Genomic DNA, 23,120 nt, shown 5'->3' with positions numbered 1-23,120 from the left:
AGTCAAAATATTATTGGAATAAAGTCATAATTCTGGGAAGAAAATTTACAAGAACAACATCAAAATACAACAACAAAGTCAAAATATCAAGAGAAAAATGTCATATTCTAACGACAAAAAAGTCATTTTACGAGAATAAACTCATGAAGTCATGATATTACAAAAAGAAAATTTACAATTTATAATAAAATGTATAATAATAAATGTATTATTTAATCGTCTGGCCTAAAAAAAACATATTTACATGTAAGTATTATAACCGCAACGAGCCATAGATTATTCTGCTGCATTATACACAAACATTTGTAATATTTTTTTATTTATTCTTCATTTATCCAGGTTTTTCCCATTTAGACTATAGATGGCTTTTGCAAGGGAGACCTGGCCAAGGAGGCAGCAGAAGAGTTACACTTAAAACAAGTAAAAAAACCCAAAACAAAGCAAAAACCCAACAGTCTTTCAGTCAATACGCAGAAGGTACAATCATAACAAGCTGAAATAAAACATTTACACACAGACATGGTAGACTGCAAAGCTTTCTTGAACTCATTCACTGTAACAAGGGCTTGAAGTCTTTATTGACACTGTAATGTATTCCAAGAATTAACCTAAATGCTGTTTTGCCCAGTTCAGTTCATACCTTTGGTACAACAAATTGCAGAATATCCGTAGATCACAGATAGTGACTTTGAGATTTCCTTGTTAAGGGAGATGATAAGTAAGAAAGTAAGATCTCTGTCCAGATAAAACCATACCAGTGACCTCAGCACCGGACACACAATGACCACTTCACTTTAGAACATACAACGGTGGACCACAGTTGGTCATGAATCTCATAGCCCCATGGTACACAGTATCCAGGACTCCAAGACAACCAGTAAATTCTGCTGTACAGGGTCAGGCGAAATGATCTGACACATTTGTAGGTTAAATAAAAGGCAAATAAAGTAAAGAAACAAGAAAGTGTTTCTATTTTCAAAAGGTACATATAATGCCATTCTGTTTCATTATGTTTTAAAAATTGAATCAGTCAAATGGGATCCATTATTGTCCACACACTCAATGCCGATCCAGTAGCTCTGAAGTTGGTAACCCATAACAAGACCGTGTTTCGAGCTGGTACGGGATCGTGTCTACCAAGATTGAAGTGCAAACGGAACGCTCGTGTTGCAGTTACAGATTCGTTTGTTTTGATAAACGTTTCCACAATGAAAGCGCGATGCTCACCGGTCCAATTCATGGCAGCAACTGAAAAAGAAACGAAAAACAATGGCATTATAAAGAAACAAAGCAAAATGGAATTATATGGAAAAAAATGGCATTATATGTACTTTTCAAAAATAAAAACACTTTTTTGTTTCTTTACTTTATTTGCCTTTTATTTAACCTACAAATGTGTCAGATCATTTTGCCTGACCCTGTATAAGCCGCTACTTTTTTCTCCAACTTTGAACATTGCAGCTTATACAGCGGCTAATTTAGGGCTAAATTCTAATTTTGTGACATCTCCTTTACTTCAAAACTACTACCAATAGTTTAAATAACTGTGTCGCTCGCACGTCAGGGAGGAAAGGGTAGTTCTTTCTTTGGCAGGAGCCAATCACGAGCTATCAGTGCACTCACAACAAGCTTGCCAACCCCCTGTAAATTGCAGGAGGTCATTATATATAACAGTATAACAACATAACAGTCTGACTCACGGTGTCATCTTACAAATAACACTAAACTCATCACACAGCAACTAAACACTCAAAAGATATACCTGATAAATATACAAACATGTACCAATACCAGCTCAACATGAAAAAAAAAAAACTCTTCCCATAATGTATTGCTTCTGATAAATGCATTAATTAGGACGCTGCAATGACGTCAACCTCCCGCTGGGCTCCTCTGGTGGACAAAGACAGCATCGCCATCCACCATTTTCTATGCTACTTGTTCTCCAATGAAATGATTTGCTCAAACGAAATGCATAAAATGCTTTAAAAAAAAAAATCATTTCAAACTGATGTTGGTACATGTCTGTATGTTTATTAGGTATACTTTTTGACGTTAAGTTGCTGTATGATGTGTTTAGTGTTTGTAAGATGACACAATGAGTCATATTGAATAATGACCTCCTGCAATTTCCAATGGGTTGACAAGCTCCTTGTGAGTTTTTTATAGCTCCAAATAAAGAGCTGCCTGGTCCTCACTGACTCATGTGTGCCACAATATGCCATTTTATGACGTGGACACGTGCGGCTTATATACCGGTGCGGCTTACATATGTACAAATCATTTTTTTGTGGGTGAGGCTTATACGCCGGTGCGGTACACCACAATTCATGGTAGATAAGCCTTCATGTACAACACATCAGTGTAGTCAACAATAGGCAAAAAGGTTGTTTTTACCCCTTCCTGATTCACACAAACAAGAAGCAGGACGCGTTTCTGTAACAAAGACATAGAATGCCTTTTTTTTTTTGCAACATAACAAATGTGTTCCTTAAAAGACAAGAAGTCATCAATTACTAGGGGTGTCACGGTACATTAAAACGCCATTTCGGTTCGGTTCCGTTTCTTGAAGTGCTCGGTTCGGTTAACTTTCGGTACAAAAAAGGCAAAAGAAAATGCTTTTATTTAAAAAAATGCAAACAGAATTAAAAAAAAGAAAAGAAATAAAAGCGACTCATTTGGGTGATATTTAAAAAAAATATTTTTTTTAAATAGAAAAATAAGAAAATAAACTGTTGTATTTAAACAATTGTTTAAACATTGTGGCGAAATGTAATGGACAGTTACAGTTAAATAGCTCTCTGTTGCACGTGAAGTCCAACCACCTGTCGGAAGTGAAATAGCTCGTTGACGACATCACTTTTAGCTTTTTCATCAAATGCTGGTATAACTTTCTGGCTAAAGTGAGGACGTGATGGTATTTCGTAGCGAGGTTCAAGAACTTTAATCGCATACAGTCATGGAAAAAATGATGACATCACCCTTGTTTCTTCAGTTTATTGATCCATTTTAATGCCTGGTACAACTAAAGGTACATTTGTTTGGACAAATATAACGATGATAACAAATATAGCTCATAAGAGTTGAATTTAAGAGCTGAGCAACTTTTATGGTTTTCTTGATAACCAAAATCGCTTAAGTTCTTTTGAATAGCTATAGCATTGTACTGCCATAAAAATGTAACTCTTATGAGCTATTTTTGCTGCCATTGTTATATTTGTCCAAACAAAGGTACCGTTAGTTGTATCAGGCATTAAAATGAACAGGAAACTGAAGAAACAAGGGTGGTCTAATCATTTTTTCCATGACTGTACTTTAAGCCAGCGCTCTCAACAACTGAATATGTGTGTAATCTCGTGGCTATAATGCCATGTGTTACTGCTTTGGCCCGGTCACAGCATAAAATATAACTGAAACCATACACAAGTGGACCGAGCCGAACATGCAGAACCGAACCGTTACACCGCTATCAATTACAAATGCCAAAAATGTCAAAGTAGAGACCAGCTTGTTTTGTTGACCACATCCCGCTCCCGCTTCTCCCTAAATGCGCGGTTCTTGCTACTTTTCAGGTGGTAGAACACACATTTTGGTTTGCCTACATTTACAACAAGTTGCAGATCACAACGCTGTTCTTTAGCAAACTGGGTGCTGTACTGTATAGGACAGCGTCATCAGTGTACAAACGGAAAGCTGAGTTTTGAATATTCTGTCCAAGGTTATTTATACGAACAGTGAACAATAGTAGGCTCAACACAGAGCCTGAGGGATACCTTTTTTTTTTTTTTTTTTTTAAACTTGCAAAACACCAGAGGAAGAACCCTCAAACTGAACAGCCTGGGATCTGCTTATGAAGTAATTTGCAACAATCCAACAGCTTGTTGAGAAAAAACAATAACTGAGTCTTCTGAAAGTTCATCGCCAGTCACAGTAAACTATGATATGAGCCCTCTAGGTAGGCTACAATCACAATAAATTATTAGAAAACTTTACAAACCCTGAGACAATACTGACAACAATATTTAAAAAAAAAAACAATACAATGACTTAAATAGCACTAGGTTACACTGAAGAGATGGGGATAGTGTAACAGAATCAGTACCAGTACACAAATAAGACAATACATACTCTATAGATACATATACACAGTATCATATTATCTACTGTAAGTAATGTCAGCAGTACAGATGATGTAAAAACAACCCTGCAGCCACACCTTGGCCAATCTTAATATTAACGCTGGTTGTGTATTTTCTCATAGTACAGAACAGCTGCATTTGACCCACTTGTATTCCGAACAACTCCAATTAAGCATTCTAACAGTTCATTTTTACGGACCAGAGTTGGGTAGTTTCTCAGACTATTCCAATTAACCACGACGCCTTTACAATCGTTATGCCGAAAGGTATTCAAACTGGAGGCAAATATACTTTTTTTGATGAGACGACGGACTCTAACCAGTAAAGCATCATAATAATAATACATTTTGTGCATTAAAGATGCTAAAACCAATCCAAGGTGGTTTAATATATGCTAAGATGTTTGGACAAAACAACATCTTAGCTTTGTGTTGTTGGTGACAAAGCAAATGAGTGCAATATCTAATAATATATCTCACTAATAATGAATTAATGCTATCTTTGTGCCAAGGGTATAAAAAAATTGACCCCAAGCCACACTGTGGACACCCCTGCACTAAATGTTTTTAAATATCACAAAATGCAGCACTTTTATTGTAAAATGTAACATTTTAATTGCTGCATGTGCATCATGTTTATGGGCTGAGCTGTGTGGCATGACTCGTCATTTTGTAGGTGTATTTTTAATTTTTTTTTGCTTTTGTCAAAAAAGGTGACCTCTCAGGTCAAACAATCTGAAATCTGAGATTTCCCATAGGAAATAAAAGAAATGGGAATAATCTGCTCCAGTGTTAAACTATTGCTATTAAATACTAGAACTATGATTATCGTAAACCTGTTATTAACTGAACAAGGAACGTTGTAACATTTTAACATTCCTACTGCTCACAAGTTAAAACCATACGTTTCCCCACTGTTAAAATGCACAAGCTGTACCTTAACTTTGATAACAAGTGTTGCGAAAAAGCTATGAAAAGCAAAGAAAAAGCAAAACAGTCTTTTTTTGCTGCAAGCTGAACTGAACTCTCATGAGGTACGCCGACATTCTGCGCAGCATGTCGAACTGCCAAGTTTAGTGCAACAATTCTGGCTACGACAACCAGTGCTATTTGACTTCAGACCTTCCCGGTGGGGCCTTTTTTGCTGGACCATCGTGTTTGAAATATTGTTAATACTATTGTACTAATGAGAATGCCTCATTCTGCTGTGTATATGGTGTTGCATGTATTACACAGAGAAGGGATGAAGGCAAGGAGAGATGCCAGAGGAATGGTGTGCACAAATGATGTTGCGCCCTTGTGTTTAGTCTGTGGGGGAGCTTGTCCACCTTGACAGCAGCCAGCAAGGCCAAGTCTACTAATTTGTCATGAGAAGAAGTTGACATGATTCACTCTAGTGACAGCTGTCAACATTAAAATGTCCATGTCCATAAAAAGAGTCCATGTTGTTGACAATCAGCCTCACCAGCTTAAATGCAAGGCTCAGTTCAAGCCATCCATGTGAAGATGAGAAGGCTCAGTTCTTGAGAATCCTATCCAATTGAATCCCAAGACCATAAAGTTTTATCCAGAAGTGGACTTAGGAACCACATTTCAAAGCGGAGTCATGTATTCTGTGCCACATCAGATACATCTGAGCTGGGAGAAACCTGTGGACCAGCAGCACTTCCTTATAGTAGCACGGATCATATCCATCTTGGTTGCTGGAGGGGATGTGCAGTCCTGCTGTCTTCACCCCCATATGGGAGCTTGGTGCAAGTCCTGCTTTGGCCAGACACATCCCCATGTAAACATCATCAATGGGAAGAAGGGGAATGGAGCGAGACATCTTGGATATGACCAAAGCTGTGTAGCCTGAAAGCAGGAAACCCCCACCCCCACAGTAGGGAGGGTATGAGTCTGACTCCTGCACCTGAACGGGGATGTAGTACTTGCTCCCAGGTGATCTAATAGGCCCCACATTCTGGATCAGATGGCCAGTGAAGAGGTGTTTGCTTCCACTGTTGCCTTTAAGGCTCTGGAGATACTCCACCATGTTGCCTGTGTGGGCAAAAACGTCATCGTCACCATTTAGAATGAAACGAGCCTTTGGACAGTTTCGTTCCATCCACTCCAGGAAGAGAGCTTGCTTCAAAGTGAGGTTGTAGAACGAGTCAGTGAAGTCCCACTGGAGGATGTCTTTGTGCTCCTGTTGCTCTGCTTCCAGGAGCTTGTTCAGCCTGGTCTTTTCAAAGCCTTCACTCATTGTCCCAGAGACAAAAACCCTTCTGATCCACACGCCGTTGTGTAATCTCTCCTTAGCCCAGGTCTTACGCAGCACCTCTCGGCGCTCGTAGTTCACAGGGGAGCTTTTTATGACCAGGAGTAGGAAAATGTCTTCTGATCGATCAACTCCACCACATTTTTGAGGAAGGTCCAGTAGCATAGGGAAGTGACGACAATGCTGATAGTACAGAAAGTCTTTTATGCTAACGGGAAGAGAGCTGAAGCCTGAGATGTTGGCAACAGATGTGTTTCGTTGACAACTTGGCCAGATGAAGGCGTGGTGTTTGGCAGTGGGTGGTGGTATCTGATCATGATCCTCTCTCATATTATCTTGGAGGTGAATGGTCTTTTGGTCCATAACATTTTTAAAGACGTGGAGGACCAGCAGACTTAGACATACAAGCAGCAAGAAGGCTCGGACTCTGATGGGTCTCATCCTCAAAACTCTGCTGAAAGAAAGCAAGACACAATTTATTATTTGCATCTACACATCGTCATATGAAAGCCACTAGAATGTTTGCTGTTGTAAAGAACTGCACCATACTGATATTTCATGTTGTCATGTTCTAAGATGCGGACCCTGGGATGCAGAGACATGCAGAGCAGGAAGGTCAACAAGAACAAAGAACAAAAATAACAGGAACTTTAGTAAAGTGGAACCCCTCTGGCATAAGTGGTTATCAAAATCAAAAACCAGAAAATTGCTTGCATATTTACTCGTGACTTTTGCCAAATACACAAACAGACTGAGCAATAATAAAGAATTTTTGAGCCTCAGGGCAGTTTGTCTACATGGTTTTCCTCCATTTGTGTTTTTTCATATGATACTGTGGCAACAGGAGTATTGTGTATGGTTCCGAGTTGTGATTCAGAGGCTGGGCTATAGGGGGCAGTGGCGTTTGCCTGCTAGTTAGAGACTGCCTAAGAGAGAAGAGTTGCCAAGCCGTGTTGGTCGCATTGAAGTGTTTTGTAGACGCCAATAAAAGGCTGATTTGTGTCATCCTGCTTCATCTTCGTTCCACCAACATACTTTATACCCACCTCCTCCCGCCCCCGCTCCCATAAACTGATATTTAGATTTTGATTTTCACTCAGCTTTCTGTTGGGTGTTGCTATGCATCGCCTGGTTTCGCTCATATCCGGTGTTTTCGTGCAGTCAATGTTCACACTTGCCTGACTCAGGACTACAGTCCACTTGCAGGCGGACCGAGACCCATTTTTCAGGCGGCCGTCTCGGTCCAGCTGTCTGACCTGGTCCTGGGTTAGGTGAACTGTGTTCACACTTGACCAAACAAGTCGTACCAGCAGAGCAAACTGACTGTAGTTCATTTTAGCCGGGCTTTATTGTCAACCCTGCTGTGATGGATATTTTTATTTGATAAATTATTGACTTCGCTTTACAGGCTCCATTATCTTTGAAATGCAGCCAGATGCTGCTTCTTTTTCAGTTGTTGCTTATTTCTTCACTTTTTAGTGACTGAGCCCTCCTGTCGGGGCCGCACGGTGGATAAGTGGTTAGCATGTTCGCCACACAGACAGGAAATCAGGAAGACCTGGGTTTGACTCTCCACTTGGGCACCTCTGTGTGGAGTTTGCATGTTCTCCGCGTGGGTTTTCTCCGGGTACGCCAGTTCCCTCCCACATTCCAAAAACATGCCTGTTGGGTTAATTGGAGACTCTAAATTGTCCATAGGTATGAATGTGAGTGTGAATGGTTGTTTGTCTATATGTGCCCTGCGATTGGCTGGCGACCAGTCCAGGGGGTACCCCGCCTCTCACCCGAAGTTAGCTGGGATAGACTCCAGCATACCCCTGCGGCCCTAGTGAGGATAAGCAGCATAGAAAATGGATGGATGGAGCCCTCCTATCAGTCATTCAGTCTCTTTGTGCCAGTGGGGAGAGGCGGGGCACTACGCACTTGCAAGTGCACTACTTGTGTGTGTCGTGTGCTACACGATCGAATACTGCCGTGCCTGTTGTGTTTGTTTTCAAAAGGGGACTGTACCAAATCACAGTACGGAATTGGTCGAAACATTATCACTTCCTGTAAAGCCAGGATTTCGTACATTCCCCTTCCGTTTTAGGGAACTGTAATTTTTTTCCACTGATTGTGAAAGTGTTTGCACTTTCCGGATGACACATTACTGCCTTAAGCAGACATGACACGTATGCGCGTATGACCCCACCCACATACTTTACCCGCCATGGACTGCTGACACACGACCCCTGTAAGTGAGCAGTGAGCTGCAGACGTGAGATAAAAGCAGACATGAGGTGACTCGGCAACAACGCTTCCATGCTCTGCTTGTGCAATGGGCGTGTTGTGGAAACTAATTACAAGCAGGCATGTCTCCCTCAGCTGGGTGGAATAAGTTACATGGGTGGTCATTAGTCATTGGAATAAACTATATTGCTCTAAGACATGAGCCAGCCTTGTGAAACAACATGTCGTGACGTCAGGGCGACCACACCCTGTTCACCTAATGTGAGAAAATCCTCTAAACTAGCCAGTAAAAACAAAAACAAAAAAGTACTGTGCCAAAATCATGACTTATTTTTCCACTTCACAGTAAAATATGAAGGGTGATTGCAAACAGGGAAACACCTATAATTATGTTTTAGTACTGTACAAAAATTAGGCTTGACTTCTCAATGTGTGTGCAGAATTCAAATTGTAGACATAAAAATGTGTCCTTCAACAACACATTGTTTCATTTAATTTAATTGTCCACCATTATCCAAAGTCTTAGGCCATCAGCTGTGTCGCTTTAATAACTACAAAATGTCTACAAAACAGTTCCGTATATATTACTGCAAGACGCATGCCACACTTCAATCCGTAATCGTAACTACTTTATAACGACTATGTATTCGCTCTTCACGCTCTGTGATTGGCCAGTGACAAGCAGCGACCGGCCCTCCCTAGACAGACTCCCTACAGCCAGAGAGAGGAGTACGCGGTGCATTTGACAAGATAAGAGTTGAAAACGGTCAGTTTCAACTTAAAATAATGTACTGATCTAAGCCCCACCCATTTCCGGTTAAACCACGCCCACTTTGGGTTTATGCCCCACCCACACCAAGTGCAGATGTGGATACAGAAAATTTTGATTGGTGAACAGATAGTGACGTACTCGCTCATCCCTGCTAATAGTTTTAAAAGATTAAGAAGGTCGTAAACATGTTTTCTAAGATCTAGCTACGAAAATATAGCATTTATCAATAAGGAATCTTACTTTGTGGAAATTTACTTATTACAGTCGGGTCTGGGACCAATTAAATGTGATAAACGAGGGATAACTGTGCTCCCATTGCTACACTATGAAACCAGAAGAATCTAAACAAAAATACGCACAAATGGAGGAAAACCATGTGAACAAACTGGAGTAGGTTTAAAAAAAAATCCTTCATTATCGCCTATTCTCCTTATGTTTCTGCCCAAAGTCACATGTAAGTGTGCAAGCATGGCTCAATGCACCACCAGAAAGTTCCCATTCAACACTAGGGGTGAAACGATTCGAGTAATTGGCGTACCTCAATTACAAAAAAAGATTGAGGAATTTTTTTCTGCCTTGAAGAACCATCACGCGAGCTTACATCACCAACTCACTTTTGGCAAATAAGAAGAAGCGGATATTTGGTTTAAGGAGCGGTAAAATGGAATATTAGAGGGAAAATCGGCAGACGACATCCGGCTCCGTAGCTACAGCGGTAGTTCCTCCCCACTGTGCCTGGACTGCTGTGTCATTGTGCGGGGAGCTCGCATCCAGTGACGGAGCTACGTGGTGGCCACCCTTGGTCACCCCACTGGCCATCTAGACATTTATTGCCACCCCATGTGAGTAGTGGTCACACCTTGGCCACCCCAATGAAAAATTTCTGGCTCCGCCACCGCTTGCACAGGAGGTGCTGCTCTAACTGCTGGTTGTTTACACTAGGGACCATCAATAAATTACTATTGCGCTGAAGAGAGTTTATTAAAAAAATGCAATATATTAATAATAATTAATAATAGATATTCCGTATCAGCAGCTCTCATACAAGAACAGACATCAGTATATTATGAATAAACTATAAAACTAGGCTAGGCTGTGTCAGTGAAATAACGTTGCGATGTGATGTTGTATCTGGGTTCCAAAGTGCAAAACAAAGCCCGAAGTCCCTGCTTCTCAACAATGGAATATGGACGCAAATCCTTCGCAATAACAGTTTCAAGTGACTTTGTGATTCGCTTCGCCTTTTCCGAGTTGAGTGGAAATTAGTTATCACCTGCTCGATGGTTCTCTGATCGGCAGCAACTTCAGCTGCCTGTTTTTCCTCCTGGTTCGGGTGGAAACGTGCTAGGTGGTTTCTCATATTTTTTCGTGTATACCAAAATATTTTACGCTTGTATGACAAAGCTTGCATATTGTCTTGGCGCGTGTCCAGCTCATTTTTACTTTGAACTATGTGAAAGCCAAAGGGCTTTCAGACGCTCACTTTAAATCCAGCTGGTGCGGGTCGGAGTTTACGCTCAGCCATTCTGGTAGCGTCTTACGCTTCGGTGCACCACCAGTCGGCACTTTCGCTTTCCGTCCTTTTTGTTGTGTTTTTTTGTTCGGTCATTATCGATTGACATTTATAAATGGTTTCAAAATCTTCATTGACCGCATCCCGACGCATCTAAGAATCGATCATTTCCCCCACCCCGAATGTCAAATGATTAGTCCTACCCTAAAAGTATTTTGCATGCCCATTTTTTCCAATCTTATCCTTTATTGGATGGACTTTTTTATTGGATGTACCTTTTATTGGATTAGGGAACTGACTCAAAGGTTTGTTACGAAAACCAAACAATATTGATCATGCCGTGTAATAAAAAAGTAAATTCATTCAAAATAATTTTTAATGCTTTGAAGAGCTATTATTTATATTATAACCATATCCAATTCCACAAATTCATGTTTTTTATTATTTAAAAAAAAAAAAAAAAAAAAAAAAAAAAAAAAAAAAGGGATCGGCACCAGATCGGATCGGAAGCCAAAAAATGTGGATCGGGACATCCCTAATTTCTAAACGTATTTTTTTTTGCTTTTCATGTTTTTTGCTCACTTTTGTCTCCCACAGCGTCCATAAATGGCACACACATGCATCATGCCCGATTTTGCCCCCTCCCTCTCTGCAACCCACCGCGACAAACAGACTGCAGACCTGTTGCTCAGCTCAGCTATAGAGCTGCATCTAGTGGGCTGGTATGATAGACATGACGCAAATTAACTTTACGAAAGGCGACTAACGCAACATTTGGTTGAAAATGCCGACGTGAGAGAACAACAACTCAAAGCCTGGCATGAAGAAAGCATGAAATATTTCCCCCTCGTGCCCTTGAATCCTGTTTTCCTGTTCACTTGTAAAAACCAAGACTCAAAATACTATTATATAGTACTATGACATTATATTCATATTATATTTGACATCTACTGAGCTGGTAAGACACTGCAGCATGAAACTGCATTTCTGATCAACCAAGTTGTATTAAAGCTAAATCATTGATGATTGAAATAAGTCACTGGCCACAGCCTTAGGTACACTTGCACAATGTAAATACAATCCATTACAAAAGTGGACCCAAACGTTATTACTATAACAATATACAGGTACAGCGCAATAAATTAGAGGCTGGGGAAGTTTTTGCAGTTCATTTGCTGATTACAGTCTGAACTAGTAGTTTACAATAGTGAACTATTTGATACAGTGACGTTCAGGTTTTTATAAGCTGTAAGCAAAAATCATCAAAATGATTAAGAAATACATTTAGAAACGTGTCACCCTGTGTACAGTGACTGAGGAAAATACAAGTTTCTCTTCCTGAACTGAACTGGTTAAATAAATGAACTTTATACTGTACAGTATTGGCGTATGCACTGCAGGGAGCTCTTGGTCGTATCCGAGTTACCTTCCAGCACTAAATATGATAAATTGAGTAGACAGCAGGATGTTGTGCCAGCCTTCAGATCTTATGAACAAGAGAAGAATAGCAAATACAAGTTAACTTATTTCAGCTTACATCCAGACCTGAAAAACATAAAAACACGCTGATTCAATCTAACTTGAATTTTATCTGTGCAAAAAGTTACAAAACAGAACATTTTGGTGGGGGGGGACTCCCGCCAACACTTTGTCATGATGAATATCTTGACCACACAAGCACTTTCGTTTCCGAACAAATTAATGAACGAGGCACTGCTGCTTTTTTTGTGTGTGCGCCAAAACGCATCGAAACAGCATTCTAAATAACTTCAACAACGTTATCATTAAACATGAAATGGATTCAGACGACCCTGCTAATCAGCGTTATCATTAAACATGAAATGGATTCAGACGACCCTGCTAATCAGTGAACATTTACGTCAGGTTCTTGAGCAAAGATGTTGAATGAGTCATTAAAAATCAAGTTGCAGTTTAAAAATAAAGACTGAATGACTTTAAAGACACGTACAACAAAGAATATAAAAGATTAGAGGATAAAGGGATGAGATCATGAGAGTACTTACTTTGTGACGGAGAAAGGAGCCCCTTGACTGTGGGTGTGTGTGGGCAACATGATGGACACATGACCGCAATGTACTGTGCGAGGGGTGGGCGGATCGTGTCAGATATTGATGCTATCGATATATAAGGTTTTGGCTGTATTAGATCGATACAGGGGTGATTAGATCGATATTTTCCCAGTTGTCTATGTTTTTGTTCATACAGTATTGTTACGTTGTTGACATAGTTTCCAAACTCACTTGTTTGTTTTTCACTATTGCTCAAACAATTAAACAAAATGGGGGTTCATCTTGTTGATATTGTCTTATATACTGTCGGATTGTTCATAAATAAGTGTCATGTTTTTGTTGTATTTAATATAGAAATAACGTTTGTTTGCCTAAAATATTTTTCCTGTGTTTTATTCTGATTATCATATTAAAAAAAACACACACACACACAAATTCAACGATCTTGACAATTTTATTCATATGCTGTTAAATTGTTCACAATGAAGTGTAATTTTTTTGTTATATGTAATATAAATATACTTTCTTGCCGGTCTAAAATGTTAGTGACTGTGTTCTGACTACAATCATTATTTACTCATAAAAAATGAATAATAACAGTTTGAATTTTGCTTAGAGAAAGTACACTTTAAAAAAACAAAAAAGGTCTGTAAGCATAACATTACTGTATAAGTACATGCAATATAGGAATGCACTAGGAGAGAGTCCTTATTATTTTTATTAGGAAAGCTTTCGGTCACCGGTCAGTAAAATGAGTAAGATTTCTTGCAAAAAAAAAAAAACAGTCGCAGTTCAGCATTAAATTCAAAAGCTTTTTTTTCAAAAACTTATTTAAAAAAAAATTTGTCCAGAAATACGCCTTTTTTTCCCCCACCGAAAACACGTCTCGTTCACCATAAGTCGGTAATCATTTGTAATTATGTGATAATGTACCACTGCTAGAAAGCCCACCATTTTTACATGTTTGTTTTTTTTTTTACCAAGCGTTGAGATGTCACTTTTTTCAGCAGCTCTTGAACGCACCACAGACGCAGGTGTGTTTGGGTCAGTGAAGCACCATAGCTTCGACAGTCAATCCGGCCTCAAAACTTGCAGCAAGGTGAACACAAGTAAATCTTTTTCAACAAAATGAAACCCTGGAATTAGAAAGGCCACATTGGAAAAAAAAAAAATAAATCTGAGATTTTGAGAATAAAAGTCGTACATTTACGAGACAAAAAGTTGTAACATTACCTTTGACCAAGGCCATATGTCACGTAAGTCCCCCGTTTTTATAGCTGTCTCAGGCAATGCCTGTTACGACGGAGTATTAAAATCTGAGATTTCGGGAATAAAACCGTAAATTTACGACTTTTCTCAAAATCTCGTACATTTACGAGAATAAAATAAAGTTGTACCATTCCATATCATCGTGTCATAAGCGTTTATAACAGGACAGCAAAACAGAGCAGCTGCGCTCAAACAGATTAGCATGGGTTAGCATCATCTCAATTCCGCCTTCCTTACTCCGCCTCCTCCACTTAAGACCACCTTTTCATAGCTGCCTCAGGCAATGCCTGTAACGTAAAGTTCCGACTTTTATTCTCGCAAATACACAACTTTTTAATAATATTATTATAATAATCCGTCATAACAGGCATTGCCTGAGACAGCTATGAAAACGGGGGACTTATGTGACATTTGCCCGTGGTCAAAGGTAATATTACGGCTTTTTTCTCGTAAATTTACAAGCTAATACTCCGTCGTACATTCATTGAAAGCACTGAAATAATAAAGAAATAATGACACACTTGGTATTTTTGATTAGGACTGAAGTTGATTGAAAGATTTGAGCACAAGAGTAGAAACAAAACAGAAAAATACCTTTTTTGTCTCTCGGGACCTCAAAGGCTAGTAAATTTAAAGAAACATCACCTCGTGAGTTGGCAGAACATTGGTTTGGTTTGGTTTGGTTTAGCTTATTTGAACATGAAGGTTACAATGGAATACATCTCGTGAATCATTTTTTGACAGTTCCACATGTCCAAAAGGAGTAGGAAGAAGCAAAGCTTATTTAATCCTACCCCCCATCCATTCTACATCTAGTACAGTACATGTAGTTCACTTCCTGGATTCCATGTCATGTTTTCAGTGATAGTCAGGATAACACATAATAGATAACGGTGAGATTAACCTTACATGCTGATCATGATGACTTGAGCCAAGAGTGTGAAAAGCACCACTGCGCTACTCTGCAACGCAAACATTGGAGAGATTATTACCTTGGGCAATGACGAATAAATACTTTCAAAGCATGAAATGATTATTTTTATCGACCGTGGTGGGTGAGCTCGTTTGAAGCGGATGACGCAAGCCGAGTCACCGGGGGAAATCTGCAACTCAGAGAAGAACTTGTGCAACGTTATGACACGATTACTCAGTCAACATGGAACTTCCTGAGCACTAAGATACTGATACGGTCTTACCGGCGGTCAGGTGTGGCATGTTTTCAGCGATACCGCCGTGCAAATATGTTGTGAAGCAGTGTTACAAGTTAAGATAACAAAATAAATTAATATTGTTGCATGTGGGTAACCTTGAACAAATAGGTATAAATAGGATAAAAAAAAGTAGATTAACAATACAAAAAGAAAATTATTAACTTATTTACAGTTTGCCATGGAGTCTGCAAAGTGATTTAAATTCACAAGTCATTTTTCTTTGGTATTTTCATGACCAAAACTCAGCGGTAAAGTGCATTCATATTTGTTGAAACCCGTTACTAGACTTGTAGATATTAATAATAATAAGACTGTCAACTGTGGAATATTCTGTCTTACCAGCATCCGCTGCTAAGGACTTATCATTTTCAAAATGTAAAAACGTGACTACTTTTGGCCTGTAACTGAACTAAACTGACCGCATACTATCCATAATGTTCCAGTTTCTTTTCATGTACAGGCGCTGATGTTTTAAATCCACAGTATTTCCTTCTCAAGCATCCACTGACATTCCTCACGTGACGGATGCTTGAGAAGGATTGTCCTCTTCCTCTGTGGGACAAAAACACGTGTCCAATCTGTGTCGGAGGCGCTTCCTGAGCTGCAGGCGGCGTTTGATCGAGATAGTGTTGTACTCCTGGGTCTTCAGCTTGGCGTAGTAATCGGAGAACTTGTTAAAGAGGAAGGAAATGGGCATTCCGTTCAGGATGATCCCGAACGAGATGCAGCCGAAGGCTACGATGCGACCCAGGATCGTCACAGGAACCACGTCCCCGTAGCCCACAGTGGAGATGCTGACCTAAGAAAGAAAGAAAGAGAGTACATTTATTCAGTGCTTCCCACAGGGCCGCAATTGGGTTGATAATGTCACACTGTAGGAAGGCGCCTGCTGCTCGTTGAGAGGAGCAACATACGCTTTCATGTTAGGAGTGTCCATTTTTTTTTAATTTAGAGAGGCCTGATTGCTCTCTGAACATAGGGAGAAAGTTGCTAAAAACAGTGATCCCGCCTCCTACATCGCTCTTATTCTCTGGCAGGCCAGGTGCGTATGAGGTAGTGATGCGCGGATCGATACTTCCGATACCAGCTCTTCATGCTCTAAAATCGATTCTCAAATCAACCGCTACCTTTGATACTTCAGTCATTTGAGGTAATAGGTGTCTGAAATGTCGATTTTACTAATTTTCTTTTTTTCTTGTTTAAAATACAATTTACACATTTTGTTTTTTCTGTTGTTGAATATTAGCTTGGTTATATTGTAAATCACCCCGCTAGATGTAAAATAGTTCAGGGTTTAAAATGAATAAATAATTCTTAAAATGTTTTAAAATCAAATTTTCTTTAATTAATTCTAAATGTATTTAAGTGAATTACTTAATAATTTATTCAGTTAATCGTGTCATGGCTCAGGGTCGTCCAGAAATCGGAAGAGTGGCGGTTCGATCCTTGCATCCAGTCGCTGTCGTTGTGTCCCTGGGCAAGAAATTCACCCACCTTGCCTCCAGTGCTGCCCACACTGGTGTATGAATGTGAGTGGCTATTTGGTGGGGGTCGTAGAGGCCCGTAGGCGTGAATTGGCAGCCACGCTTCTCTCAGACAACCCCAGGGCGGCTGTGGCTACAGATGTAGTTAACCACAACCAGTGTGTGACTGAGGAGCGAATGGGTTCACTTCAATGTGAAGCGCTTTGGGTGCCGTGAAAAGCACGATATAAATCTCATCCCGTATTATTGTATTCCGATAGCAGCCAAATTTGACCCATAATTGGATATCGCACTAGTATGAGGTGCGTGAAGAAGCAGAGTTCGAACGACAAGCTCCCTTCACAGACAGTCCCGTGAGCATATATACGGTGACTAAATAACGCTGCTGTGTGGGAGTACCGAGATAAAATGACTCTAATCAAAGTCTCGTCGGGTGAGTTCCGCTAACACTTCTAAATCTCTGTTTACCAAGTTCCTTAATCCACTGATTTCTCGGACATTACCAAAGCATCTTTAGTGATGAGTCTTACGTGAACTAGCAATGACAGCTCAGGGAAAGAGCAGTTTGGCATTTCCGCAACGGCGGCCACCATAAGAGACTGATGCGATTTTAGAGGTGGATGTTCATTTTACAATAAAAGAAGAGCAAAGCCCAGAATGCCTAGTTATTAATTCCTAAAACAGCAGAAACCTGCATTTATTTGAAGCAAAAAGCCTATTTGCGTATGCTTGCTGTGAAGGAAGGGTGGAGCTACACACACTTCTGTCAGTTGATTGGTCAACTGAGAATTGTTACTCGCATGTAACACTGGTCATACACATTAATGTATATGTACTGTATATAAATGATATTTTTTTGTTGTAAAAAGGCTAAAAAAAAACTAACTTGAGAATGAGCGAGGGCGAAGAACAGGTAGCGCCAAATCTAAAAAAAAAAAAAGAAAAAAAAGAAAAAAGTAAAGACAATGTAGTGCCAAATTTATTGCCACCACGAATAAATGAATGTATGAAAAACACACATATACTGTACAGGATATCAACATTTCAACTTTTTCTCTTCACATTGTGCCTTTTTGCTCTACATATTTTTCCCCCATTTGTGCCGCAGGGCAAAAAAAACAAAACAAAACAAAAAAAAAGACAAACAGCGTGCCACAAATGCCCTCGGTCGAACCTTGGGATGGCTGTGAACGAACGGAAGTGATCAGAGTTGAATGGTTACATTGGAGCCGCGATATGTGCAGCCCCAAAAACTTGCGAGCCCGAACGTTGCAACTCAAACCTGGGATGCGATACGTAAAACATTCATTCTACCACCTTCCGCTTTTTACACCAGCACTTGCCCTCGGAGCTTCCCCTGACGCGGGCTATTTTCACAGAGGCCCACATGCTGACCACTCATACATTTTATGCATCATAGATGCTGAAGCCGATCCAATGTAGGTCAATATGCTAAGCTATCTCTAAGCTTTGTGTTATATGTAACAAAACAAACTTTAATTAATAATGACTTAATTGTATTTTTAGAATATGCCGAGGGTCAATACCCCCAGGCAGCACTTTACACACCCCTGCTGACCGTACATGGAATGGGTGACACAAACTGCGTTAGGTTAGCCCAAGTTAATCTCGTTAGAACAGGGCTATTCCACTAAATTGTTTTTGGGTGGGCCGGCAAAGCTGAAAATCCAAAAGGGAGGGTGGCACATCTATTACAATTATTCTTATTTTGTGTATAATGTCAAGGTAAGGACTTCATATTTTTACTTCATCAAATGGGAAAGTCATATTTTACATGAGTCAAAGATCCTCTATAAGGAAGGAGCACTTGTGACGTTTAAGGACGTACACTTGTCCCTCACTACATCTTGGTTCGGATATCGCTCCCTCAGTCTATTGTGTTTTTTCAAAAATGTAATTAATTCATAAATGATCACTGTGTCGTGGTTGACTATGGCCTATTATTCCGTGTGGAAGTGGTACATTTTTAGGTGCTCATTTTGTCCTTCTTCATCACTCAGTTTCAAACCCATTCTTAGGTTTCGAATAAATAAATGGAGGCTAACTAGTTAGCTTGGTGAGGTGCTATGATTAAAGCAGCCGCCGTCACTTGTCACTTTAGAGATCCAGGAGCCTGCATACAAGCGTGGCGCAATGTGATGTAAACAAAGCTAGCATCTTTGGCTAGCAGCAGCGTTGGAATGTACATCTACATTTAAACGAGGGACGATTGTGTTGCAAAAAAAAAAAAAAAAAAACAGTCAAAGATCCTCTATAGGACAAGAGTGCACTGCTGTCTTTAGGAATCTGCTGCACAAATGTTAGTTAAGGCTCTGTCCCACTGTGCTTTTCGTCTGAGAAATGAAGAAAGGCGTAAGTATTTGGACTTTTTTGTTCGTTTTTCTGCTGTTTTAGAGACATACAGTACATACCAGACAATACATAATAATGCATTTGTGCATTAAAGCTACTAAAACCAAGATTCCATCCATCCATCCATCCATCCATCCATCCATCCATCCATCCTCGTTGCCGCTTATCCTCACTAGGGTCACGGGTATGCTGGAGCCTATCTCAGCTGACTTGGGGGTAAGGAGGCGGGGTACACCCTGGACTGGTCGGCAGCCAATCGTAGGGCACATAGACCTAAAAAAAAACCCTGTCAAGATCACAAATTTTTGTCTGCCTTTAAAAGGTTTTCGTTACTCATACTTCGGCAGAGATTGCTGGTTACCCATACGTAAGCAGACATTTTTTAAAGACATATTTAGACATGAGATCAGGTTGTGGGGGCAACAGCCCAAGATGAGAAGCCTAGGCTTCCCTCACCCAGGCTGCTTTGTCCAGCCCTCCCGGGAAGATCCTGAGGCGTTCTCAGGTCAGCGGAGAGACATAGTCTCTCCAACGTGTCCTGGGTCTTTCCTGAGGGCCTCCTGCCGTTCGGACATGCCCCGAAGGTGCCAGGAAGCATCCTAACCAGATGGCCGAGCCACCTCATCTGGCTCCACTCAATGCGAAGGAGCAGCGGCTCTACTCCGAGTTTCTCTCGGATGACAGAACCCAGCCACCCTACGGATGACTGGGCTGTACGGACATGTATCCGCAATCTTGTCCTTTCGGTCACTACCCAAAGCTCGTGACTATAGGTGCTTTTGGGCTTGAGAGCTTTGGCTTTCGGCTCAGATACCCCTTTACCACAACGGACCGATGCAGAGTTTGCATCACTGCAGGCGCCACACCAGCCGTATGACACAGTCTGACGTAAATATTTAGGCGGAGGCAGACGGAATGGTTTTGAACTACACTCGTGGACCAGTCAGATGTCATTCACAGGCTACTTTACCAGATAAACTCACAGGTGCAAGAGGATAAGCGAGTGGTTTGGAGACCATACTCACCGCAGCCCACCACCAGGCGTAAGGAATACTGCTGATGGGAGAGTCTTCCGTCTCCCTCTCGGCTGAATGCAGGAGAGCAGAGAATGTGAAGATTCCCATGGCGATGAAGAGCAATATGCAACAGGCCTGCTGGTAACACTGCCGCAGGGTGAACCCAAACGCCCTCATGCCGGTTGAGTGGCGGGCCAGTTTTAAAATGCGAAAAATCCTCAGGAGTTTGACTACTTTGAGGACGTGGCTCAACTTGCTGACACTGGCCAGGGTCCCGAGGTCTTCCTGTGCGTCGTCAGTGCCCATCACGGCTTCTGCGATGATTTGGACAAAATAAGGCATGACAGCCACCATGTCCACAAAGTTGAGTCCACTCTTGACAAACAGTTTGATGTTGGGAGTGGTGGCGAGGCGAATCAAATACTCACACGCAAAGAACACGATGGTAACGATCTCCACCCAATCCATGTAGGTTTTCCCACAGATTTGATAGATTTGAAGCTCCTCTAATGTGTTGAGAGACATTGCCAAAATAGAGAAGAGGACAAAGAGGTTAGAGAGCACGCTGAAAGCTTTCGCCCAAATTGACCAATAGGGGTTCTCCACAATGTTCCACAAGCTCTTCCGTACGCTGCCAAACGCCATGTCCTCGAACAACTCGTCATCATACTTCACCTCAATCTCAGCCATGAGTTCTCGCTCTACCTTCAGGTTGTCCTTCATCTCATCCACCCTTTCCTCAAACACCAGCCAGCAGCAGCGTTTGGTGTCCTTCAGGCTCAAGCCCCAGTAGGCGATCTCCTCCTCAAAGTGGATTGGACACATTTCCCGGATGACCCACAGCTCTCCGCTGGCATAGAAATGGCAGATGTGGTGGAAAAAGGCCGGGTCACGGTCAAAGAAGAATTCATTCTTTTTAACCGAGTAGTCATCGCAGAGTTTGAGGAGGCGGGTTCGGTCTGTGCAGGTGGCCAGGGAGCCGATACGGGTGTGAGGATAGTTCATGGCACACTGTTTGGGGATGTGGAAAACCTTCCCGCCAACATTAACTTTGACGTGATGTTGTTGTTTGGGTTTCTCGTCACCTGACGGGCACTCGTGGCCGTCCAGGGTCCCCAGAGAGCTCCACGCTTTCACCGCGTCCTGCTGGGAGAACGGAAAGGTCTTTTTGTCGCTCGCACCCTTTGACAGGCAGTTGATGGTGCTGCGGCGACTTTGCAAATATCTCTGCAGCTGAACGTTATCCACTGCCATTGCACCTGCGGTTACAGGCAGGAAGCGAGTCGTGACGCAGAACAAAAAGAGGAAAAAAGCCTAACAGGAAACACGGCAGGAAAACGCCTCTTGCGGCACATGCTAACTTGCTGAATCATCAAAAATAATCCATCTGGTCCCGGCAGCACAGATATCTCTCTGAACGGCTGCTTTTCCTGTTTTGAAAGGGATCCCTCCTGCACGGTCACCATGCTGTGGGCACAAAGGCGCATTGGTAGTAGATTAGGCGCAGGCAGCCAATAATTGAGCCACATAATCTCATTGGTGGGTGTCCAAGTTTCCTTCAGTAAATATAGTGACTGTGGCAGAGATTAGGAAACAAAGTTGATTTAGGGATTTAAGACAGAAGGCCAGCTGAGGACCTGTTAGTTGGAAGCGAGTTACTCTGCGAGTACGAGGGCTGCAACAAACCATCGATTGTCATTTCCATTAATCGATAAAATCGATATCATATATCAATTTATCGATATAAGACTCAGAATTAACTCTTTTTAATAACATTGTTATGCTCGGGGGGGGGGGGGGGGGGGGGGGGGTGAAACAAATTCTATCTTTACAGTCTTTTACAGTCAGTTTCATCCATGGTGCAAATACCAAAAGGCCAGAATAAATAAAAGCCTTGCTTTTCATAAATACAAAACGCAGCAGTTTGTACCACACTAAAATATGTTTCAGGATCAAGTTAAGTTAATCAAACTCGCAATGTTCAAACAAAAACAACGGCGCTCATACGCAGAAAGAAACGAGGCATTTCCGCTGTCTGTTGACCTAAAACCACAAAAAACATCCTCTTATTATTATTATTATTCTGTACACACAAACACTAACTACAGCAGTCGTCGCAAGACGTTTATTTACAAACAACCTTTTGCAGAAGACGTGATGAGATTGGGAGGCAGACCACTGATCCTATTTAAGGGACAGTTAAAGAATGTCTTTATTCTACATTAAAAAGGCACCCCTGCTTTGGAGGATGTATAAAAATAATTCTATGAGAGAAACATCTTAAATGGAAGATTTTGTCTCCAGTTTTACTTCGCGTGACGAGACTACGGAATGTTTTGTGTAACTTCAAATGTGTTCAAGTATCAACACAGTCTCATCCATCAAAATGAGAACTCCAGCTCGAGCCTTGCTATGAAGTTGTTAAGCAAAAAGGTTCATGATATTGTAAATGAAGCTGTGAGGTAATGTCGAAGGACATCGTGCTTTTTGCGCTTTTAGGAGTGAACACACTCGACTTCTCCACGTAACATCCAAAAACAAGCTCGAGTCACAAAAGCGGAACATAACATTCCTTCAAAATTAAAGTAGGAATGACCTACAGTCAGTTCTTTTTGAGGCCCATCGAGAGAACTGGGACACGGCTATGTAGTGAGAATGAGTGGCCAGCCAATCAAAATGACCACTCATCCAAGAGGTCACAAAAGACCCCACAACAACTTCCAAAGAACTGCAGGCCTCACTTGCCTCAGTTAAGGTAAGTGTTTATGACTCCACTATAAGAAAGACACTGGGCAAAAAAAGGCCTGCATGGCAGAGTTCCAAGA

At 41.2% G+C, this 23,120-nt stretch overlaps 2 protein-coding genes across 6 annotated transcripts; both read right to left on the bottom strand.

Annotated features, from left to right (window-relative positions):
* Positions 1 to 231: 231 nt before the first annotated feature.
* Positions 232 to 14,148, bottom strand: LOC129189145 (N-acetyllactosaminide beta-1,3-N-acetylglucosaminyltransferase 3-like). 4 transcript variants are annotated; one of them, XM_054790522.1, is made up of 2 exons: positions 12,937 to 14,148; positions 232 to 6,852 (listed from the first exon to the last, which is right to left on the bottom strand). In XM_054790522.1, the coding sequence occupies exons 1-2, from the start codon at positions 12,984 to 12,986 to the stop codon at positions 5,718 to 5,720; spliced, it is 1,185 nt and encodes a 394-aa protein (XP_054646497.1). In that variant the 5' UTR covers positions 12,987 to 14,148; the 3' UTR covers positions 232 to 5,717. The 4 variants fall into 4 exon arrangements, with proteins under 4 accessions (XP_054646497.1, XP_054646498.1, XP_054646500.1 ...); XM_054790523.1 differs by having other exon boundaries at positions 232 to 6,849; XM_054790525.1 differs by lacking the exon at positions 12,937 to 14,148 and adding an exon at positions 12,339 to 12,456 and having other exon boundaries at positions 232 to 6,849.
* A 131-nt stretch (positions 14,149 to 14,279) lies between these two features.
* LOC129189144 (potassium voltage-gated channel subfamily V member 2-like) lies at positions 14,280 to 21,905 on the bottom strand. Of its 2 annotated transcripts, XM_054790520.1 has the most exons (3): positions 20,305 to 21,905; positions 17,793 to 17,831; positions 14,280 to 16,221 (listed from the first exon to the last, which is right to left on the bottom strand). In XM_054790520.1, the coding sequence occupies exons 1-3, from the start codon at positions 21,547 to 21,549 to the stop codon at positions 15,937 to 15,939; spliced, it is 1,569 nt and encodes a 522-aa protein (XP_054646495.1). In that variant the 5' UTR covers positions 21,550 to 21,905; the 3' UTR covers positions 14,280 to 15,936. The 2 variants fall into 2 exon arrangements, with proteins under 2 accessions (XP_054646495.1, XP_054646496.1); XM_054790521.1 differs by lacking the exon at positions 17,793 to 17,831 and having other exon boundaries at positions 20,305 to 21,894.
* Positions 21,906 to 23,120: the final 1,215 nt, after the last annotated feature.

Source organism: Dunckerocampus dactyliophorus, chromosome 10 (assembly GCF_027744805.1).
Source record: "Dunckerocampus dactyliophorus isolate RoL2022-P2 chromosome 10, RoL_Ddac_1.1, whole genome shotgun sequence".
Lineage (NCBI taxonomy): Eukaryota > Metazoa > Chordata > Actinopteri > Syngnathiformes > Syngnathidae > Dunckerocampus > Dunckerocampus dactyliophorus.
This window is presented reverse-complemented; position numbering and strand designations above follow the sequence as displayed.

Excerpts from the sequence above, each read along its gene's own strand:
- LOC129189145 (XM_054790522.1), bottom strand. The coding sequence starts at position 12,986 with ATGTTGCCCACACACACCCACAGTCAAGGGGCTCCTTTCTCCGTCACA. Across the intron at positions 6,853-12,936 it reads GCTCCTTTCTCCGTCACAAA|CAGAGTTTTGAGGATGAGAC; the intron begins GTAAGTACTCTC and ends GCTTTCTTTCAG.
- LOC129189144 (XM_054790520.1), bottom strand. The coding sequence starts at position 21,549 with ATGGCAGTGGATAACGTTCAGCTGCAGAGATATTTGCAAAGTCGCCGC. Across the intron at positions 17,832-20,304 it reads ACGCCTGGTGGTGGGCTGCG|ATTTGGCGCTACCTGTTCTT; the intron begins GTGAGTATGGTC and ends TTTTTTTTTTAG. Across the intron at positions 16,222-17,792 it reads TCGCCCTCGCTCATTCTCAA|GTCAGCATCTCCACTGTGGG; the intron begins GTTAGTTTTTTT and ends TTTCTTTCTTAG.